At 41.8% G+C, this 23,245-nt stretch overlaps 1 protein-coding gene across 1 annotated transcript; it reads right to left on the reverse strand.

Annotated features, from left to right (window-relative positions):
• Positions 1-1,380: 1,380 nt before the first annotated feature.
• Positions 1,381-22,830, reverse strand: lingo1b (leucine rich repeat and Ig domain containing 1b). The gene is made up of 2 exons (XM_034581311.1): positions 22,521-22,830; positions 1,381-5,379 (listed from the first exon to the last, which is right to left on the reverse strand). Exons 1-2 carry the CDS (start codon positions 22,530-22,532, stop codon positions 3,520-3,522), a joined length of 1,872 nt encoding a protein of 623 aa, XP_034437202.1. The 5' UTR covers positions 22,533-22,830; the 3' UTR covers positions 1,381-3,519.
• Between the last annotated feature and the right edge of the window lie 415 nt (positions 22,831-23,245).

Below are 23,245 nucleotides of genomic sequence, written 5' to 3' on the forward strand. Positions count from 1 at the left end.
GAATAAACACCTCATTCATCCGTATCAGCCTCTTTAGTCAGCTTCTCCACACAGGTTTCGTTCCAGAATTGATTTTTAAAGTTTAAGTGATTACTTGGCTCAGCAATGCATCACTGCTCGTGTCTTTATGAGCCATAGTGAGGCAGTAATTCCATAACGTGTGGTCTGCAAGTTTCTCTTGCTTGAAATTGAGATATAAACAACATTTTATCCGTTTGAACACAGTTACAAACTCCGCTACTGCAGAGCCTCTCGTGTTTCTAGTGCAGCTGCGATGAAGTTCGGTGGCGTGTTGGTGTCAGCCCATCAGAAATAAAGAAAATAGGTTGCCTGATAAACATACTATTTTTAAACCTGCGCTTAACTGTCATGCAGGGAAACTTCCGTAACGGAGGTGAGAGTGAAAAAAGTTTCTCCAGTGACACAACAACAAATCTGTTTTATGTAAGGATGCTTCCTTTCTCTCTTGAAACTCCTCTTCATTGTTACTACTGCAGAGGAGGTCATGTTTTCATTAGCACTTGTTTGTGTGTTTGTCTGCAGGATTACTCCAAGACTACTTAACCGGTTTCAGTGAAATGTTGTAGAGGAGTGGTGCATGACCCGGAGAAGAACCCGTGCAGATTTATAACAGATCGGAGTAAACATGAGGATGCTGGAATGTTTTTCAGTTTTTTTGTTCATTGTGTTTGACATGAGGAGGCAGCGAGTTAACCTTGGCGAAGGAATGCTCTCCCAGTGCCCCTCTCGTTTCCGTAGACTTATTTTCTCCACATGGGTTTGTTAACTTTATCAAATTAACAAAGTAGGAGGTCATTTCATGTGTGTGAGCTTTGATTAATTTCATACAGACCTTCACTTCATAGTTGTTTTCACCCATGAACTCAAAATAGTGTGGACATTATCTCTTCACACGTGGAGCAGACAACAGGAGATTGACCGGGACACAAATGTTCTCACCGGAAATATCTTTTCATTGGTCATGGGGTGGAAGAGAAATGTTTTCAACACCCCCACTCACTCTCCAGACAATGACCAGTTCTATTCACACATAGGCTCCATCAAGTAGACTTTATCCCAGGAAGCTGGCAGAGTAATGTCTGTTTCTGGTCCAACTGATTCGTCATTTGTGTTCTCGCATGCAGCTCCTCAGAGTAAAGCCTGGAGAAGTTCATGTTTGCAGTGCATGTGTAAAAGCGGCTCATGTCTGGTAGTCGGGTCAAACCCGTATGCCTGGATTCCGCTAGACGCTGCACTCGCAGTCAATTTCAGTGTTTTCAATGTGTTTGTAATGAAATGAGACACATTCAGGGATCTACTCACACAGAAGTGACTGAAGACTTCAGCTTAACTCTCACATCACATAAACTGGATGCAGTGTCACAGGATGTCATGTTTATTTCATGTTATAAAAAACCGATAAGATATTTACAGACCTGTTCACAAGCAAGCAAGTTCTTTTTAAAGTCCTTGTGTTTTTTGATGAGGCTGACATTTACAGTACTGGTCTAAATCCTGACCAGGCCTGTAACCCTTCAGGCTCTCATCCCCAGTGTCAAGCTGACACTGAAATTATATTTTTCAGTTTTGATTGATTATCACTGCAACCCAAAATGTTGCAGCACTCAGAAGTGCTCTGTGTTGACTTGGGGTCGCAGATTGTCCTCTGTAAAACTTTACTCTCCTCACCTTGTGACCTAGCTAGGCCTGAATAAACTATGGGATTTCACGGCCACATTGGCAAACACCAACATTAAGAGACTGCGGTGAGAGGAGTGTTTTTAGAGGGTTTCTAAAAGTAGGCTTCACCATGTCTCTGTTAAGTAAAGCCGTAAGATCTGTGAACATTGCTCGCAGCACAGATGAAAAATGTGTCCTCACATTCACTTTATAGTAGATTAGCATAAAATAAGCACCCCTTAGTATAAAACGTTATTTATTTTAATAGAATATCCATCTGCCCATCCCCTTTAAACAAGTATTGTAAGAGTTAATGAACATATTATCTTCAGAGCAGACCTTGACTGTGAAATTAATTAGACAACATAAAAGTCTTATGAGGCATAAAAACGCAATTTTACACGTAAATACCGGGTATTGCTCAGCTGAAAGCTGGAAAATGGGCGACTTAAGGCAACAAATTAATATTGTCACAATTTTGGCGATGCACTGGTGACAATATAACCTCAGGACTCGGGCAGAGTGCTCACGCTTATTGAGCTGCCAAATGGGAAAATAAATTAACTTTTGTTTCACTTGATGATAAATTGTTAATGTGATGATTTTCGAAGGTACCTCTTTATACACTGAACAAAGCAGTTGTACTCTCTTTTGGTTTATTTACATCGAAACTGATAATTGAATCTGCTCTTCAGATTGTAATATGTTCACAACCCACAGCCATTAAAAGCATTACTATTGTGCCATAGCGTAATGTACAAGGAAAGAATAGAGTACAGAAAAAATATCTATAGCTGAACAAGTCAATACATTTAATGACAAACGTCCCTTTTGTTGGCAGAAGGGAGCACGCACTGCAGGACTGGAATATTTATCTTAGTCAGTGTGTTAACATGCACACTTTTAATTTGACTCTTACAAGATTATTATAAATGATAGACACAGTAAAATTGTAATCATTTGTCTGTGACAATTAAATTAAGGTAAAGGCTAATGTTTGAATGTTTTGTTTCGCAGTAACCAGCACGAAAATGGGCAGAGAAAACAAAATGTGTGATGTTGGGTGATGAGGTCAAACTGTCTTTTTTAAAAACATATTTTATCGGAACATTACGACTCCACGAAAACATCACTTTTTCTTCACAGGACCTTATTCTGAAAAAAATATTCATTTAGTCTTGTAACAGATTTGTATCCCTAAAAATATGTTGACTATGTTGTAACTGTGACTTTTCTTTAAAGTGCATCTTTAATCTCTCAAAATCTCACTTTCTCTTCTTTGTATTTGTTTAAAAATCGCCCCCATACTCGTTATTCACTTGTTATGTGACAAAAGAAAACTGAGAAACTACATTCAACTAACAGATTTTTTTTTTTGTTCTAATAGTGCGTTATTGTGCTTTGTACATCCATCAAAACAAACCACAGCAAAATGCAACACAATCCAAACAACACAATCATTCTCTTATTTTGTGCTGAGAGATGAAACCTGGAGAACAATCCCTGCATCACGAAATCCCTCCAATCCGTGTGCTTCATTCAAACTATTACCTTTTGAAATTAGTTACACACAGTAATGGGCTTGTCGAGTGCATGTTAACATACTGATCTGAGTATTGCCAATACAAATTTACAGAAATGGTAGTATTTGCAATTCAACATTTTGTTTTGAAGAGTCAGTCCCTGAAGTAAAAAAAAAAGAAAAATCTATGGTATATTGTCAAGATGCATTTGCTGCTGTGCAATTTCTATCGCTCATGAACTGAGTACATATTCGAAGCGAGGATAGGATGCATCCCGACTGCAGTCTGTAAGCTTACATGACCTCCTCCTAAAGGTTCACATGATTTTCATGTTGAATTGTATGGGCTCCTCAGTTGGACTGGCCTCCTCCGTTTCCTCTTTTCGCGGCACATACTCGACCTCTATACTCGACTTGGTGCTGTCTTTCCCTCTGCTCCAGAGAAATAGTATTACAAGACAGAAGAGGACCACTCCGAGGAAAGAGATAAATCCCATGGTGGTGGCAATGATCAGCGTCTTTACATCAAATGGAAAGGGGACCGTGGCCCGGGTCACATTAGCACCTTCGTCGCTGGGCTGGTTGGAAATAAAGGCAAATGTCTTGTTTGGCTGGTGGGGCCAGTTGGGGGAGTAGCTATGCACAAAAAGGTGAGCAGCTTTGGTGTCGTTGCCCGCTGCGTTGCTCGCAATGCACAAGTAGGTGCCGTTGTCCTGGATTTGGGCGTAACGCACCTCCAACGTGCCATCGTTAGACACAGAAAGTCTTGATCCCGCGGTTTTGGTAGTGATGTATTCCTTCTTAGGGGAGAGCCACATTATCACAGGGACCGGGTCACCCTCAGCTTGGCAAGCGAAATGAACCGTGGTGCCCTCATCCACATGGCTTTCTTGAACTTTATAATCCATGATCTTCGATTTCTGGCAGATGAAATAGTCAGAGGGGAGGATGTCTGGAAAGTCCTTGAACTCTTTTCCTTGCACCACCTCGGGTGAAGCACACGTGGGCTGCTGTCTGTTGAAGTTGAGCCTCCACCTCCGGCGGAAGACCCAGAGCAAGCGACAGTCACAGGCCAGTGGGTTGTCGTATAAAGCCAGGGTCTCCAGGTTTCCCACTGAGTGAAAGACAGACTCCTCCAGGGTGCACAAGCTATTGCTGGATACGTTGAGAACACGGAGGTGGTTGAGTCCTCGGAAAGAATAGGGCTCAATGGCAGTTAATCTTCCACCAGCCAAATGAAACGCCTGCAGCTTCGGTAGATTTAACAGTTGGTTGCCTTCCACAGTTTGAATGGGATTGAAAGACAAATTCAGAAACCGAAGATATCTCAGGTGACTGATGGCTTGGTAGGGGATGGCGGTCAGATTGCAGTTTGTGATTGACAGTGACGTAAGGTTGAGTCCAAACAAGCATTTTGGGGTCATGGAATCCAGGGCGGGCATATGCGAAACCTCCAGCTCCCTGAGCCGATACAGCCTCTTAAAGGAGTAATCCCTTATGACAGTGACGTTCAGATAACGCAATCGAAGTGACAACAGGTTATGCAGATGGCTCAGGGCATCAGTGGGCACTGAGGCCAGGTTGCATCCCTCAATGTTGAGCCTTTCAAGGTTGCTGAGGCCATGAAATGATCGGGGTGAGATGAATACTAGGTCATTGTCACCGACTTCCAGAGCCCTCAGGTTGTACAGCTCCTGGAACATATAGTCGAGCAGAATGACAATTTTGTTCTCACTAATATCCAGCTGGGTGAGGTTGGTCAGGCCGGTGAACACGCCCAGCTGAATGAGCTTCAGCTGGTTGTTGCGCAAACCTAGAGTTCGAAGGTTCATGAGGTTGCTGAAAGCCCCCGGCTCAATGGAGGAGATTGTATTTTCATTAAGTTGCAGCTCTTCCAGCTGAGGGTAATTAATGAACTCCTCTGGCCCCAGAGTCTTCAGACGGTTCTTGCTGAGGTCTAGCTGCTTGGTTTCCGTGGGGATGCCCTCAGGTAGCGTTGCCAGTCTCCGTCGATGGCACACAACCGAACGCTCCTGACCACTGCAGTCACATCGGGAGGGGCAACCGGTGGTGGAGCCAGAGAGGACGGTGCCCAGCATCAGGATCAGGATTGGCTGCCAGCAGGCCATCAGGTAGCTGTGCCCTCCCGCCTCCCCGGACACCATCCTACTACTTACCTGTGGAGACACAGACAAATAGAAGGGGTTGATAAAGTGGACTGATGGTCCAGAAATTGCTTTGACAATTGACAAAACAACAACACCATTGTATAGGACAGCAGACAGAAAAAGAAGAAAATGCTTTTGTCATTTGTTTCCAAGGGAAAAAGAAATGGCAGCAGCAAAGCAGGATTACATTGAGCCCTTTATCACATTTAGCTTATTAATGAATGCATAAATAACTCTAATAATGATAAAGGCACAAAATGAAACGGGAAAGGTTTACATATGGAAACAGATATGGGTTATTACGGCTGCCCTAATTTTTACAGGATATATTGTGGCTCCACTTTTTTGTATAGAATGATCATCAATGCTTTCTTTGGATTAAATGGAAATATGTGATACTGTACCAAAGCAGATTGGTGAACCACTATGTTCTTATCGTTTGATCTGAATACATATCTTTATTTGTAAAGTGCCAAATCACGACATATAGTATATTATAGAACTAAAATAAACCGCTTCCACAATGACCAGTCACGGTGAAATGATATTTCCAATGTCTTCAAAGTCAGTGGATAAAACAATTTCCCTTGTATCTGTAAACCATTAAAAAAAGATATAAGCCACCTTTCCCCTCTTGGTGAATAAAATGTCATTATGGTGACTTTCCTCACAAGTAATGAAATCAGCCAATCAATACAAGGGCTCTGTCACAGAATGTAAGCACCCTGCTGGGGGCGTCTGTCTTCTGACTGCACTGAAGACAATTCCTGCCAGAAGCTGTGACACATCGTCTCCGCTCATACAAACCATTTTTAATTAGCGGCCCAAAAAAATGCCTTTGTTGATCTTCAAATGTCTCCCTGAAACATTTGCAATCCTAACGCATCCCGTCCCATGCTGAGCTGTTGACCTTGCAGTGATATACTGTAAAACAGAGATTGCTGCCAAGTGGTGATAAATGGAGACAGGGGGAAGTTTAAACCCCTATTTGATTTTGACTCAGGGGCACTGTAACTTGCTAAAACCTTCAAGCTCGACTTCTCACATCAATCATGTGATTTAAGTCACAGCTTTATCAGCGGGACACACTCTTAAAGAAGCCTCGTGAAAAGTAAGAGAAACGATGCTGTGATTTGTCTTTATTGCAAAAAAACGGCTTCTCCACTGCTTTGTTTGCATAATGTCGACTTAGACTTAGCTAATGATTAATGTTCTCACTCAGACCTTTTTATCTGAACACAAAAGAATATAAATCCCTTAAAACTGAAAAGAAGAACCAAATGTTATTATATGCATATTTTTCCAAAAACGTCTGATACCAATATATTGTCTGATTTAATAATTATATTTATATTAAAAGAAAAAAAGAATATTTCAATTTAAGAATGATTGCCAAGCTGTCAAACTATATGATAATGACATGTAATTATAACAATTTACTATAATTTGTTTATAGTTTAACCATGTACTTTATTATAAATAACTATAAAAAGCCACAAACACAACTAATTACATAGAAATATAATTTCTAAAATATTTTTTTAATGAAAAATGTAAACATAAATGCAGTTTTTTTTCTGCATCGTTATTCTGTAAAATGAAAGTTTTCCTATCGGCACATATTGGCTGATAGCGGCCAATATCATTAACCAAATAATAGATCTGTCTATAGTTCTAGTAAATTGACTTTTGAGAGGGTAATATTGTCTCTGTACAAATATATAACATTGTCCTGTGGCCATCGAATAATGGATTCTTGTTTAATATTTGTGAAACCGTCTGAGTAACAGCCAGGCGGCTTCCATTTTCACTTCCACCAGAGCTGTTGATGTCTGTTGGCTGCCTCTGTCAGACATGTGGGGTGTCAGCCCACTGTGTGTATCAAGCATTGGGAAAAAGCACAATGTCAGAATGAAAACTCAAGTGCAATTATGTGAATAAAAAAAAAAAAACCTAGTATAAATGCTCATCCAAAATATAGTCCCAAAATCACCATAGTGTATAATGTGTATGAGATCAGATGCTAAACCCTGGTAAAATGAGCTATTGTAGAGATACTGAAAGCAGGTGACATGTTTATCTGTTTGACACAGTGTACTGTTTTATATTATCAAATCAGGACTATGAATGAAGCTGCGGTGTGTTGATGTCATTGCTAATCGGGGAAACAAGCAAATGCAAATCCAGCGGTGAGTTTCTTACCGGAGTTCCATGCATGATTTATGATATTCGCTGTAGTAAGAGCAGGGGGCCACTATCTGTGTAATCTGGCCTCACAGCCCAGTTCCACTCATCATATCAACCACTTCGTTTCGACCTTGAGCGCAAATTTGAAAAAAAAGAAAAAGAAAAAAGTTGCCAGACTACCTCTCAATTACAATAGCACAGCACTTCACATTTTTGTCTTTACAATTTTAGGGCCGTGCTATAAAGAATCGTCGTCTCTTAAAAGAAAAAATCCCCCTACACTTTCAGCTTTTGATCTATCGCTCCATATATTCCTTGTCTCTACCCTGATTCTCTCCATTTCTCTTATGAAAGCAGTGTGGAGAGGAAGAATACAAGTGGACCAGCCCTTTCCCCCTCTTCCCCCTCGATGACTGTTCACATTTCCGCGGACCTCTCACCCTGTCACCGTCTTATCTCAGGAACGTGTCCCGGCTCACCATTAGTCTCTCGTTGCCTTGATTCTCTGCGTCTCCTCTCTCGTGACGCTGTGCGGTTTGATATATACGGAGCAAACTGAGAAGGAGGTGTGCATCGTTAATGGGTCACTGAATGTCTGCAAGCAGCACCCGGACAAATGAGCGATATGCATCAGTGCATTCAGGCCCTTTGGTTGTTTTATAGTTATTGTCAGGTACCTTTGGTGAGGTAATGTTTGTAGGACTGTTGGGAATTTACATCAAAAAAATAGGGAAATGAAAAATAATGATTTCTGCATCATTTCCAGACGGGGTAGCAGGCAAATGAGAACGAGTCGATGAGAAATTACTTTGACTTGAAAAGTAACCAATCTGTAATTAGAAATAGAAAGATTTGTCGCCACCCGCAAACTAATGCACATTGTTGGTCAGTCCCCCATAAACTGTGAACCCTGTTTGTCTGTCGTGTTCCTGTTGGACAGTTCCAGCTTGTGACCACTGTCATGAATCATCAGTGCAGCTCTAGCGCTCAGATTTCCCCCCCCCCCCCCCCTTGATATATTGAATGGTTGAGCTTTTTGTTTTGATCGATGTGCCTGCAGTTTGTGCACAGGAGACTTGTCCGTGTTTTCTCTCCTTTATTGCACAAATTGTTGCTTTTTGTGGATTCAATAATGTGACCCAGCTTTTGTTACAGTGAGTATTTCTGATCAAAAATTAAAGTCTTTTTATTCCTGAAGGTCTTTCGTTATTTTGCTTTGGCCTCTAAACCTGTGAGCATTCAGTGTTTGGGATTTTTTCTTTTAGTAAAGTAGAAAAAGCAGTTTTGCAAATGTGGGGCATCGTAATGAGACGTGTCATCACACATTCGGCTTTTTAAAGCAATCGTACATTCACCAAAAGTAACAACACATAACACGTATCTCCTTTAAGCAAGTCCGACATACACAATCCATAACTTCTCTTGTGCACCCCACATGTTTGAGTCGGTGATGCTTTAATGTCTGCAGCGGGCTCATTACCACCACCCCTCTCATACACATCTTGTTGTTCGGTGGCAAACGCATCTCAAAGAGCTTTTAATCATCCTGCGACTGCCTCGGAAAAAAAACCGTGAGGATGAAACAAAGAGCAAGCCACAGAGTGACAAAGTTAATATGTATACGATTTAAGAGATGACGATTGCTTCCGCTGGTATGTTTTGTGTTCAACCGACAAATTCAAAGCAAACATTTAAAAGTCAAAAAGCAAACAAACAGGAAGAGCTTGTGGGCAGCATTGAAGTGACAATGTTTGCGTGAGATCACAGCGGAGACGCCTTTGAAATTATCCAGAGACTCTTGAAGGAGACAGAACTACACCTGGATGTTTAAACGGCAAAACATTTTCAGAGAGCAATTAAATTATCAACATCAAAATGCTACGTCCTACATCTGTTTATTTTCTTAGATTTTCAAAATAAAGTGTAAATGTTTGGCCTCCAATTAGCTGCAGCACGATGGGCATAGAAAATCTCAGCATCTACAGATCTAGACATGCAGCAGCTTTACATACTAACGTTAATGATAGAATAAGTCGACAGCAATATGATTTATATTGGAATAAATACTTTTTGGGTGCACGCAGATATGTATTGCAGCAAAGGTTGCCAGCTCATCTACATCATCCAGAGGAGAAAGCAGTCAGATATGAGAAATCCAATGAAAACAAATCCTCCATGAAAGCCTAAGATAAAGGTAACAACCCCTGCAAATCTAAGAAGGAAACTGCATGATGTGATCATCCACCATGCCAGGATCAAATACTTGGAGAAGGACAAAATGGTTCAGGGCATATCAGCGACTCCCGCTGCGATGCAGAAACACACCTGCATGGGATCAGCGAGCTCTCCATCTTTATTTTTTTCGACAGCGGTGTCCTCCGGGTTATCAGGGCTCTCAGCCAGAGAGGCACACAGTTTTGCCTGGAGAAGTTACTGGAACCGGAAGATGCCCACATTCATACGCGTTTTTGGAAGGAGATAAGCGTCAAGAGAAGACCGGAGGATGCTGGATAATTAAGATGATTATTTTAGAGGACAAACATATCCATAGAAGGCTTTTCTTTTTTGTTTTGAGGGAAAGAATTGTTATTGCAATAAATTCTCATACTGTAGCTTTGTGACAGTCTACTTGAAAACAAAAGGGCCATGCAGGGATGCTTATAATTTTTTTTAAGTGGCAACTGAATGACTCCAAACCTACTCAAAACACCTCATGGCTCACAATCCAAAATGACAAGTGTTATAGAGCTGAACAATTAGAGTCCAACATAATTACATCAGTGTTAAACAGTTTTTTTCCTCGTTGAGATTTGCCCTCTGGAGTGTTTTTTTGCTGTGTGGAGTTTGCACGTTCGCCTCTTGTCTGTGTGGGTTTTTCTCCGGCTTCTTCCCACAGTCCAAAAACATGCAGATTGAGACGAGGTTCCTTTGAGAGGCTGGTGACCACCGCTGGGTGTGTCCCACCTCTCGTCCAATGTCAGACCCCTAAAGGATAAACAGTATAGATAATGGATGGATGGATGGAACCAGCTGCTTGGCCATAAGATATATCAAAACTCTATAACCAAATGTTTAGTATTGACTTTTGAGAATCTTGAGTTGAGCAGTGGTCAGTAAGTATATGGAAATGAATAAGTGAAACCTAATTGTCCTTCAACATTAAAGTATTGCCGTACATGCTGGATAATCTTCAATTTGACATAATTCGCTAGATGAATGGTCTTAAAAATACCATGTAACATGTAGCGCAGAACGTGTACATGTACAACGAGTACTAACCTTTCATCCACCCAAACGTCACCAACAACTGTGGTTAATGCAACTGAAAATAACAGTTTCCGTTATTGCTTTCCATTTGACTGTGTCTGTCTCTAAGTACCTTTTTACTGCCCTGACGGAGACAGCATCCGTCCATGTGTCAGATATAAGAGCTGCTGGTGGTGGAGGCTGGCCAAGCAGGTCATTGGCTTTTACGATGTTGCAATGTAATACTTACTTAAAGGCAAGAACTTAAACTATCGGTATCATCGCATGAAAAGATTTATATATTTTTTTTCAAATAAATCAACACACTACGTGTTTTTTTTCCTCAAACGATAAAGTAATCATATTTTTTAGGTCTTACATAGTTTCAAATATGTTAAAATCTTTGGTACGTCTTCATTAATTTAATGCTACTTCTGTTGCACTTTGAAATTATTATTTTAGGAGCTGATCCATGTCGGGTTCAGGTCAGACTCAACCTAGATCTCACTCTGGCTCAGTAAGATTCAAATTGCAGCCCAAACTGCACTCTTAATAGACAAGGTTTTAATTTTGGTGTTTCGAGTGCCATCCTCTACTCGGCTACTTAACCTTATCTTCATCGGGAAGTGTCACTTATTGTGTAACTTCAAGATTCCCTCACATCTTTTGCACTTGACATGGGTCTTAAATTAAATTCATTATGGTCTTAAAAGTTCTTAAATTTAACTCCGTGAAACGTGCAGCGACTCTTTAATGTGAACTTTAAACACTGAGCACTGAAAACCCATTTATACTTCTCACCTTTTTGAAATTAATTCTTCATGTTGGACACCTCTGGGGCATGACCCCCCCCCCATGCAGACTATGTGAGCACCTCCACATGAGCAGCACTATGTTCAAAGTCATGCCAAGAGTGATGGTCAGGAGCAAGTCAGTAAGAGTTGTGTTTTTCTCAGATCTTCGTCCTCCATGAAATGGAAATGCTCTGTTTCAAGAGGGCCCCTCTCATCCTCTCGTTGGACAAGAGTAACCTAATCATCTTTGATCCTCCATTTTCATGTGTGCACCTAAAACCATTCAATAGACACCTTTTCTGTGTGAATCATCTGAAAAACATCAGTTCTCCATTTGCAGCCACATTTCTAGAGATGACTTAGTCCCCTGGCATCACTATTTCCTGTATTTTTATCTTTCCACGCCAGTTTTGTATACATATCACATATTGCAAATTTGTCTCTGGGGGCTTTACAATCTCCAGCATCTGACACCCTGTATCCTTACACCCTTGAAATTATATGAAGAGACCTCTTTCCCAGAAGACATTTGTCTGCTGTGAAAACGGCCCATTATTATTCCCTGGAGTAACACAAGATAAGCTAAGTGATGTGGATCACTGCGAAAAAACAAGCGCACTGTACGCGAGAGACAGAGCACCACAGTGGCAGTGACAAAAGAAAGAACATTACAAAACAAGATAAACATAAATGTGATGCACATCAGCCAAACAACAAGAGAAGGCAGCGCAAGACCGACTTCACAGCACAGCTAATGTCTCCGCCACAGACCGACACACTCACAGACACAACTAGACTGCATTTGGGTCAATGTGCCACAACAAAATTAAAACATGTCCCACAATTCTTCTCCAATTCCTCATGCAGCTCTGACTTCAGCTAATGTTGTCACACATCTTGCAATGTATTTTTTATTTTTGATGGCTGGTCTAAACCCTAAAGAGAGAGAGATAGTGTGTGTTCCTGTGCTTGTATCTGTGTGAGGACCATTTGAAGCATTGGCCCTACAGAGTGAGGACATATTGACCGGTCCTCACTTTTTCAATGGGTTGTTTAAGGGTTAAGACTGGGTTTTAGGGTTAGAATTAGTTTTAGATTAGGGTTACGCATTTAGTTGTGATGGTTAAGGTTAGGGTAAGGGGCTAGCGGATGCATTATGTCAATGAGTATCATCACAACTATAGAGAGGTGTGTGTGTGTGTGTGTGTGTGTTCTCAAAGATCGAAATTACCAATACACCACAAATACATGCAGTTTGGCCACAGACGGCACAAATATGGCCCTGAGCCTCCGCCATGTGTGTAGACAAAGACCCTGTCTGACAAGATTATATGTTTGCATTTCAGAAATGAAGAACTGCAGTGCTGTATAATAATAACAACATCAAACCTGTAAAAAGAAAGCTGTACTCTTCTGGTTGAAGGAGGGTTAGAGACTTGTGCAAAAAACAAAAGAGGAATCCAAAGCACTGCGAGTTCTCGGCTGACACCTACATGTCACGCCCGAAAGAAGACCCCTGCTGAAACATGTGGGCGTCAGCCATGCTGGAATAAAAGCTTTTCACTACGCACAGAACTTTGAGTTGCCTGGATTTCTCAATCTTCCTCTGTATTGTGTGTTGAATGTATGATAATGAGGACGTGTTTGTTACTGTTCCTCTCAAATTGTAGGTTGTCACAGTAATAATCAAGTGTGTGATTAAGTGCTGTCCGTAGATAACTGGTTACAAGGTGTAACTGTCACTTAAAGTCTGCAGTTCGATCAGCTTAAATATATAATGTTGGTTTATTATGAGGAATAATATTCATATTTAAGATGATATTGATTATTTGGTTTGGATGTGGTGATGTCGCCTGAGCCAGTTTAATAAAGATGGGCTTGATGTTCCCGATCAGGATTTTTCATGACGCCTACTTAAAAGCACAAAAAGGAACAAAACAGACTATAATCAAAACTTTGAACATTTGGTATTTTTGTAACTTCCCACTTTGCAAATTTCAGATGAGTTGTGAGCTTTTCTTTTTCAAGGATGTCTGTTTTAACTTATAAATCAGCTGCAGAATTGGAGAATTGTTAGTTTACTCTTAATAGTAATAACGCATTAAGCAATTTAAGCAAGTCTAGACCTGAAAACAATGCCACAGTGCAAGAGCCTTTTAAGTACTACAGAATTCTTTTAACTCATTTATTATACACTTAAATTCTTTTGGGCTCTTTGCCCAGCCGGAGAGAGGAATAGTCCTGAAACCACTTTCCTTGAAGCACTGGTTTGGTCTTTTTATTGTCTGGGTCTCCTCGATGTTTGACTGTCTTTACCAGGCACTCGAGACTCCACACAAGAGACCGGCTACTCTGCTATTTCACACTGGGCAGGTAGAGTACAATCAGTGTGTGGGAGCTTCGGAGCTGGGAGCAGCTGCACACAGATTTATATGGAGGGGGGGGTCAGCGAAAGCTAGAGGGACTCAACCGGACAAACTGGCGAACCAAAACAATTAATTGGAAGAAGCTGCACGGAGCTGCAGACCGGACCAGGCAGCCTCTGAAATGTTGAATGCTAACAGCCCTTCTGAGAGTCATTTGATTCAATGCTAATGTAGGAAATGTTGCTTAATGTACATTTGATTTGCCATGCAAAGACATTTCTTTAAATATGTCTTTAGATAAGTGATCAATTTGTCTTTTACTATAGTTCCTAAGTATTCATTTCCATTAGTTTTTATTATACTGGGATGTAATTACAAACATGACTGGCATTTCTTTTTCATCCTGTGGGACAACTAATAACATCCAGTCAGATCTAAAGCAACTAAATGATCCTGATGCATGTGGGAATCCTCCGAAAACAGGTCCTGAAATGAACCTGCACTCCACTAAGCCCACTACACAGTTTTTCCATGTAGATCTGTTTCTTGGTTCATTGACAAGGTCTAACAATAATACCACATGAAGAGGCTCTCTGCTTCATTAACACCCATTCCTCTTGAAAGTCAAGTAGGATAAGCTGGAAATTACACAAACCTTTATCCCCTGCTCACCATCGGGGAATTTAAGATGTTTTGGACTGCAAATGAAAAGAAAAGAGCTAAATGCCAAGCTGGAGTCAATTTTACCTCAGACAAGCCTCTTACAGCCCTCCAAAGAAAGCACAATGGGAGATTTGGAGAGTTTCACACCAAATCACTCCACCAGCTACAGAACATGAATTTAAACTGCCTTGGTATGTGGATACTGACGCCCAAACTTGGAGTCATTGTTCATAAACTGGAAGCCATTTTATTCATTGAAGGTGTTTTTCTTTTCTTTTTTTTTTTAAATCCTCCCTTCTGGTTGGTGTTTACATTCCGCCTCAGGCCAGAGTAGAGCAGAGCAATATGATCAAAATGTCATATCCCAATGGAATGTCATTTCACATCATCTGCATAGACAGATATTAAGTTATTATCTCCCTCCCTCTTCATTATTCTGTGCCATATGGCGTGTAGCAGGCAAACGCATCCTTCAGTTTGTGAGTTTGTTTTCAGCACTCACTCGAAGACTCTTCACACCGTTTGTTATGAATCTTGAATAAATGGTAAAAGAGGTTGCCAGTGTTCAGAATCTGCTGTGGGGATCGGTCTGTGCTTCTGAACTACAGACTTGTCGAACCCAAACCACATGCGAGAGAAGCCCCCCGTTTCAGGCACGAGGCTCTTGTTTTTCCTTTTCCTGAATTTCCCCTTCGTGTGTCACATTCACTCTTCTCTATGTCTATTTGTGTTGCCTGCATGTACATTTCCTGCCTGCATCCATGTTGTGTAGAAAAAGGCAAAGCTGTTGAATTTTGTAAAACATTATGCCATCATATCTTGGTACAACAGAATAAACTAGCAACATATGAAACTATAGACATATTTCTATCCTCACACTATATATATGTATACATATAACATTCAGACTCATTTCATATAATTCTTTGGGACATAAACAAAACAAAGTTTAACAATTAAGAACAACACTAAAGACAACAAATTGTTCCACCAGGGATTAAAACGCACTGGGCCACCGCTGCACAATTCTTTAAGTAGCATATCTCTCTGTTTACCCGGGCAGCTTCGGGGCACTTGGATCCCTGCTTGGTTCATCTCAGTCCATCTTATGAGCAGAAATTGAAATCTGCAAAGCCTGTGGTCAAGATAGTGGAGAAAAGGACCAATAAGGTGCAGCAGGGACTGCATTTTAGTTTTTTGACTGCACCAATGGAAATGTTTTTTGAAGCTGCAACTGGCAACCTTGATGAACTGGCTGACACAAGGCATCTAAGCTGGGCTTCACCGCCAGACTAAGACAACTCCGTCAGGCCAGGGGGGATGACTGCAGACGTAGGGACTGAGCCCTGCACAAGGCCAGAAACTCACTGACAAAGACGATCAGTGTCTCAAATGAGCTACACTGAAAAGCTGAAAACAGGTTTTCAGCCAAGGCCCCTGCATCAGTTGCCCCTGTTAGACAGGCATCCTGCTGTATTGCCCTTAAGAAACCCCATAGTTGTGCCGCCTTTGCTTGATTACTGTGAACCAAGCAAGGCGGCACATTGCTGTCCCACTGTGTGCGATTTTTAGATAGCACGCCTGCATTCTGGAATCAGAGGCGTGACGTGTAACACAACAGCATCAGGCTGTTCTGTCATGCCAGCTTTCCCTTACAGAGACGTTAAGGAACCCTAAATGCTGGTACGAAGGCAGAACAACAATGTCACTCATTCTGTAGCAAACAAAGCTCTTGCTGACAACCTTAATGTTTTCTACTGCAAATGTGAGGGGAACAAATTCACTCCCCTCACCCACTCCAGCCCAGCGACAGCAGCCTCCGTCTCACCTCTGGCAACCATCATTATTCAGACCGCAATTAAGATCTGTGAAGGGGAGGAGCTGGATCTGTCAGAGACAGAAAACCAGCACAGTTATGATCCCAGGCAGTGTTTTCCTCTCTTGTCTTGAAGCCTGTGTGGACTCAATTGGCTCCAATCGTAATGCAGATGTCCAACAGATCCCTGGAGCTGTGTGAAGTTCCTTCCTGCTTCAAACTCATCCCAGCCCACAAGAAACCCCTCATCACTGGACTGAATAACTACTGTTGATCTGTCGTCAGAGGTCATAAAGTCCATTAAACGACTGACGAATGTCACAGGACACCTGCACTACACCCTGCAACACCTTGAGTGCCCAGAGATCCAGTTTATGGGCTTCAGCTCGACATTTAACACCATTTCTAGAAATCCTTTCCCCCCAAACTCTCACCAGCTCACTGGATCCCCCAGTCTGTGAGTGAATCACCAGCTTCCTGACAGACAGGCTTCAAGTGAGGTGGGGGGAAGCAGGTGAGGCAAGGGGAAGTCATAACTGTTAAACGTCTGTGATACAGTTTCACAGTAGCGGTTCAGACAATGGCTGACGACCTGAGTGATATTTGAAGCAGAGAACAGACGTTAACTGAGTTAGACGACTCGGACAGAGACTCTGATGTGTCTGCTGACCTGCCAGCCAAGGCTCAGGGTGAGAGACGTGCGTGAGGAAGGTGGGGAGGAGGATTTTTGGAGAGTGAGAGTCAGAATCACTGCGAAGCCTACAGGTAAAGATTGACCTGGTTCAATGTTGTTAGGGGATCATTAAAACTTTTATTTCTCAGCCTCCGAAACATGAAGTGAAAACCATTTAAGAGCTTTAACCTTCGGCTTTTATTGTACGTCATGCTCATTAACATTTTTATACCACGAATAAACAGCAAAAAATTAACTGAACTGCAAAAGTGCTTGTTGTGCAGTCACATCCAGCTTCCAAGGCAAAGGCAATGATTGACAATAAAAGCCAAAGGTTTAAGCTTTCAGATTTTTTTTTCTGTTTTTTATTTAAGGTTTCTGAGGCTGAGAATTAAAGATTTTCAGAGAGCCCTCAGGTTTCAGCAGGTTGTTTTCAACATTGCTCAGGTTTTACATTTTATTTTTTCAGGGGCACCTCAAGTCTTAATGGTTTAGGAGACAACCCCTCAGCATTATTCCACATCATAATATCCAACAGCCCAGACGTAACCGTGGAGACCTTCAAGGTTCTGGAAACTGCCATTTCTTCAGACCTGAAGCGGAACACTAACAGCAACACCTTCTTTAAAAAGGCTGAGCAGAGGACGTATTTTCCATGGCAACTGAGGAATTGTGGTGTGCCACAGGAGCTGTAGAGCCAGTTCCACAATGCAGTCATCGAATCTACCCTGTGCACATCAATCACGGTTCGGAGCAGCCACCGAAAAGGATAACCGACAGCACGAGCTGTAAGGACAGCAGAAAAAAGTCATTGGTGTTCCTCTGCTCACCCTCCAGGACTTGTACTCTTTAAAAAAAAGCAGGAAATGGGCAGAAAAAAACCGTACAGCTTCCTCACACCACGGACACAATCTATGTGGAGTGAACTCCCTGCTGCAGGCGCCACAGAACCCTGTGTACCAATACTGTCAAGAACATCTTTACTGATGTCATCACCATCATAAGAAACTGACCAGTATCACCTACGACATCTAGTTAATTTATTTAGTTATTATAACCTATCCCCACATGATGCTTATTATTTGCTCTCACACACGCATGCTTGCACGATTTTCTATATTTTGTGTGTGATCTCATCTGAATATTGTGTATTGTCTGTAAATAATATGTATATTGTCTTTCATATTGTCTGTATTGCTGGAGAGTAATGGCTGGAACTGAATTTCTTGGGTTTTTGTGAACGTACTTGGCCAATAAATCAGATTCTGCTCCCATAGGCTTAATTGCTTACTGCCCCGGCCCATATTCACAAATCACAATTTGTCTCATAGGGCTCAACAAAGTGCGACATCCTCAACAAGAGTAAGGAAAAACTACTCAAAAAGAAAAACTATTAACAGGGGGAAAAACACAGAAACCTGAGAGAGAGTCACATATCAACACAATTACACTGTTTACAACATTGATTAGAAGAAACAGTTTTTAACATAATGGGTCAATGTTTAAAGTGGAAAATATCTGATAGAGATGAAGGGAGCAGCAAATGACATATGAATTGAGGAGTTGTTGTCAGTAATGGTAGAATATTGTATATTAAGCAGTCTCGTTGTAATCATAGAACACGATCAGCTGCCACCACGATCAAAATCCCTCATCACCGTCTAAATCCACCATCATGAGAATACAGAGCAATGATTCATTATGAACACTGTTGTTAGATGTGCTAATAAAACCAGCCAAGCAAATCGAAGGGATAAAAAGAAAGGACACACTCCTCTCTAATCAGTTCTAGTGAATATTATCGTAGGTACAGCTACAGTATGCCATCCTGGAGCTTTAGGCCAGTGAGCCTGAACATGAGGCAACCTCAGTCCTCCATCCCACTATAGCCCCTGACGGTCTCATATTTTGCATGAAGCTGTTTCATTAAATTTAAATGAGGGAGGCTGCAACAGAGCAGCATGGCCGTGACCTTCTAAATACATTTGTAGAGCGCAAATTTCAGTATCCTGTGACAGATCTGCCTCCGCCCGTCAGCTCGCCATCCAGCAGACACTGTGTAAACACGTGGCCCCGGCAGTCTTCACCACACTCTCCTTCACCATTTCCTTTTCAAGGTGGCTGATGTTATCCATTATGTGGCAGTGTCTTGATTCCAGATGGATCTTGTTTCAGAAAAAAGGGCTTTAATAGTAACACCCTAGATGTTTTCTGGCCGGAAAATGCAGCGCTCCTTTTCTGGGCCATCACAAATGTTCTGTTATGTGCAGGGCTGCCCTGATTCGTAGCTGTAAATAAAACGGGCTAAGGTTGGCACCCAAACTTAAACATGAGGAAAAATAAACCATAATAGACCCTACACAGGTTTCTGATGAAGGTGGAATTATTTATTTGGTATCATGGTCGTATCAAGTTGAGCGTACACGGTGAACTCTGAAACAAATCTAGCTCTGCTCACAATACAAAAGCAACAAATGACCTTCATGTCTTCCTTGAATGTAGCTGCGAGTAATGCTGATTGTAACTTCCTCTACAACACGGGATTTCACCATTATTCTCCCTGAACTGTAAGGAAAAAGAAAACTTGAATCCATCCTATGAAAGCACCACCTCGGCTTTGATGATCCCCATTTCATCCTACTGTGAGAAAATTGGCTATTGTTCAGTATTTTGTATAGACCACTGCATCGCAGAATATTAAGCATATGACAGCATGGGGCAAAGCTCTGTGAAAGAAACACATCACTCCTGCTTTGGTTGTGTTGTGCTGTTTTGTTTGTTACAGACTGAAGGCTCAGGCCTTTGTTTGCTTGTGTGTGGTTTGCCTTTGTAATTGTACTGGTATTACTACTAGTATAGTACCAGTACTTTTATATAGATTGACGATTTACATATCGTTATCGTTTAAATAACTTGATTTATTCTTCTTCTGCTCACCTTATTCTGTTGGGGATTTGTGCCTGAGGTGCTTGGCAAAGATACTTTGAGATGCTCTCAGTTCCTTTTACCCACTGGACAAACCTCAGTCTCGTATGCAGCCGTCATGTGTTACCAGCTCCTCTAATCCCTTTTCACATATGAACAAGCACTGTCCTGAGTTGCCCTCTCACACACACACACACACACACACACACACAGCACACAACCTGAGATTGTTCACACCTACTGGAGATATTCCATTTGGTCTCGGCGATGTGGAGGTGCCTGGGTAGAGCGTGCAGGAGGCAGCAGTGATTCGTCATTAACACGTCCACTGGCTCGCTGTGAATTCTCCAGACGGATTCAGATTCTCCAGATTCACACATCGGTTCAATAAGACATAACAGAGCTGTTATTCAAAGAAGCTGAGAGGGTGGAATCTGCTTAATGTCTTGTTCAGATGTTTCAGATATTATCATTCGCACATGCATCTGGCTAATGTCTAGACAAGTTTAGTGTGAAATCAGCTTGAGTTAAACATGTTCTCACTGATCTCATGGATCATGGATAATACATGTTGAAAATAGCTAATGGTATAAAAAACATTAAAGGTACCATAATCAGATGGTATTGATCAAAAAACAAATTTTAGGGGCAAAGGGTGACACAAAGACTGATCACATGACAGTACAGTTCACCTTTTACGTAGTTTAATTACTTTGGTTCTACTGGTTTGGTTCAGCATCACCACTCATCAGTGTAGTTTCCAGCTACAGCAGGCAACTCGAATAAATCCACAGGATTCTATCTGCAGACTTTAAACAAAGTTGATGAACACACAATATAGCTTTCAGCAGCTAAACAGCCTGGTGTTCAGAAGGTGGGGAGACCAAAGAGGAGCTAAAAGGGGGAATATCAGATTCATATTCATCATGGAGAACAACATTATTCCAATTGGAAGCTAATGTTGCTCTGGATCTGTTGAGTGTGTAGAGGTGTAACTGCTGAATAACTATCCCACCTTCTACATGGTTATAATATGTCTGTGCTGTTTGTTTATTTAAACCCTCGTTAGCTTCTGTAAGTGCACATTCTTTACCCTAGTTCTGCCCTATCTGCCTCAAAAAGACAATACGTTATGCAGGTTATTACGCAGACATAGGTTTACATCATATGTAATCAAATCAATGTTAAGTTAATTAAACTGCAATAAAGTGGGTGAATTATATATTCCCCAGGTCTTGATATGCAGCTGTAATTTGTGCATAAATGCTGCAAATATGCAACTGAACAAACGGAGGAAACTCATTCTGACAATATGTAGATTGTTGAAAACAGTTTGCCCTATAACAATAACAGTTTTAATTAGTGGTTCACCAGATGTAATCATAAATTCCATTCCGGAACAAGCTCATTTCAGTCCGTTGAAATTGTGTTTGAATGCTTTGGAGCCGCAGACGTGCGCACACAGCGACACGCATCAATAACTACAGCCAAAAAAAAAAGATTCCAATCAGCCATCATAACCTGAGAACAGGGGCCCAATTAAAAGCTGTGTATAGCTCATAAAGCCTTGATGTGAAGAGCAGACCCTTCACTTAGAGACTGCTGGGGGGTCGTCGCTGGCAGAGGTTGTTACTGCGCTGTTAAAAAAAGAGGAAGAGGAAGAGTCCCCTCATAGCCGTCTGCCTGCTGGAGCGGTGCAGCCATGATTAGGAAGATGCAAATACATCAGGCAATGGAAATTAAAGTATGAGAGATCGCTTATTTAGCCTCCGTAAATTATTATACAAAGTCACCCATCCTCCCGATCACCTATCTACCTAACCTGTGGCAAATCTGAGACCTGCATCGGGTGCCACAACGCCACCGTATATATGCCTATATGGCACAAGACTGCTGAGAATGAATAAGTGTGAATCTGGAGAAGTTTACTGGTCTTTGAAAGAACATGAATGTTAATGAGGGCAGATTAGGAAGCAACAACAACACTCGGGGAGAAACACAAAACAGACTCTCTCCAGCTCAGCCTCACACCTTCAGCTGTGATATCAAAAGGTATAGGACATATGTGTGTTTGCACGCTTCCATGCACACACACATACAATATCATATTTGCATTGTATGCCTGCATTCATGTGCATCATGAAAAAATATCTATGCAACATAATGCACATTCAAATTGTCACACAAACGCACACATACACACTGTGTGTGTGTGTGTGTGTGTGTCCCATCAGCACAAACCCAGATTTCATAGCACACAGCAGAATGAAACCCATCTGGATGACAAAGCACAAATAAGGTCTCGGTCCCTCTTCAGTAAATAATTCTTCTTCTCCCTTCTTCCCATTTGCTTATGTGACACAATTTTATTCTTGACATTAATTTGCTCCCTTGCGATCCCCTGGCCCCACCACTGCACCATAATAAATCTGATCCAGTGCCTCAGTTCTCAAAGCCCACCACAGAGACTGAGTACTTACCAGGACTGTCATGCGGAGAATTCTAATTCAGGCAGCTCCATGTTGCCAAGGAAATTCAAAATGCCTCCGAAAGCATGGAGACAGGGATGCAGGATTCCAGACGGGGTAGATTCAGATGGGAAAGAGGGATATTTGCAGCGACGAGAATCCCTTGTCTTAGGGGCATTTGAGAAATGCCTCTGTCCTCTCCAGATGCGCTAAATCCGGCTGCACTGATAGGCTGACATGTAAACACACAGGCGGCTCTGCTGGCTCACACAGGCTCACATACATGCTGCACCTAGCAGAGACGGAGAGAGGCAGAGGGAGGGGCAGCTGATGAGAGAGGTGGAAGGAGGAGCTGCAGTGCACTGAGAGTATGAGCGGCACAGAGCTCCGGCAGCGAGGGGAGTTGAAAAGAAATATGCTCTGATTGCGCTGGCAGCATCTTCTGATTTTTGTTTACTGTACAGTTCCTGTTTACGGAGGGATAGGAGTGATCTGGTTTGCTGGAATACAGGCTGTGGCGTGAGGGAGGAAAACAATCAGTGGTGTGTGTTTGTGTGTGCGTGCGTGCGGTGATGGAGGAAAGGAGGTTAGAGAGGGAGAAGTATAAACATGCAAATAAAGCCGAGGGATGAAGATGAGCAAAAAAGTGAAGGCAGGGGGGGTTATAAAGGGGAGGGGAAATTAAACTGCATGGGGATGGAGCAGATGAAATTCAGCTGCTGCAGCATGCAAATCTT

Source organism: Hippoglossus hippoglossus, chromosome 3, assembly GCF_009819705.1.
Source record: "Hippoglossus hippoglossus isolate fHipHip1 chromosome 3, fHipHip1.pri, whole genome shotgun sequence".
Lineage (NCBI taxonomy): Eukaryota > Metazoa > Chordata > Actinopteri > Pleuronectiformes > Pleuronectidae > Hippoglossus > Hippoglossus hippoglossus.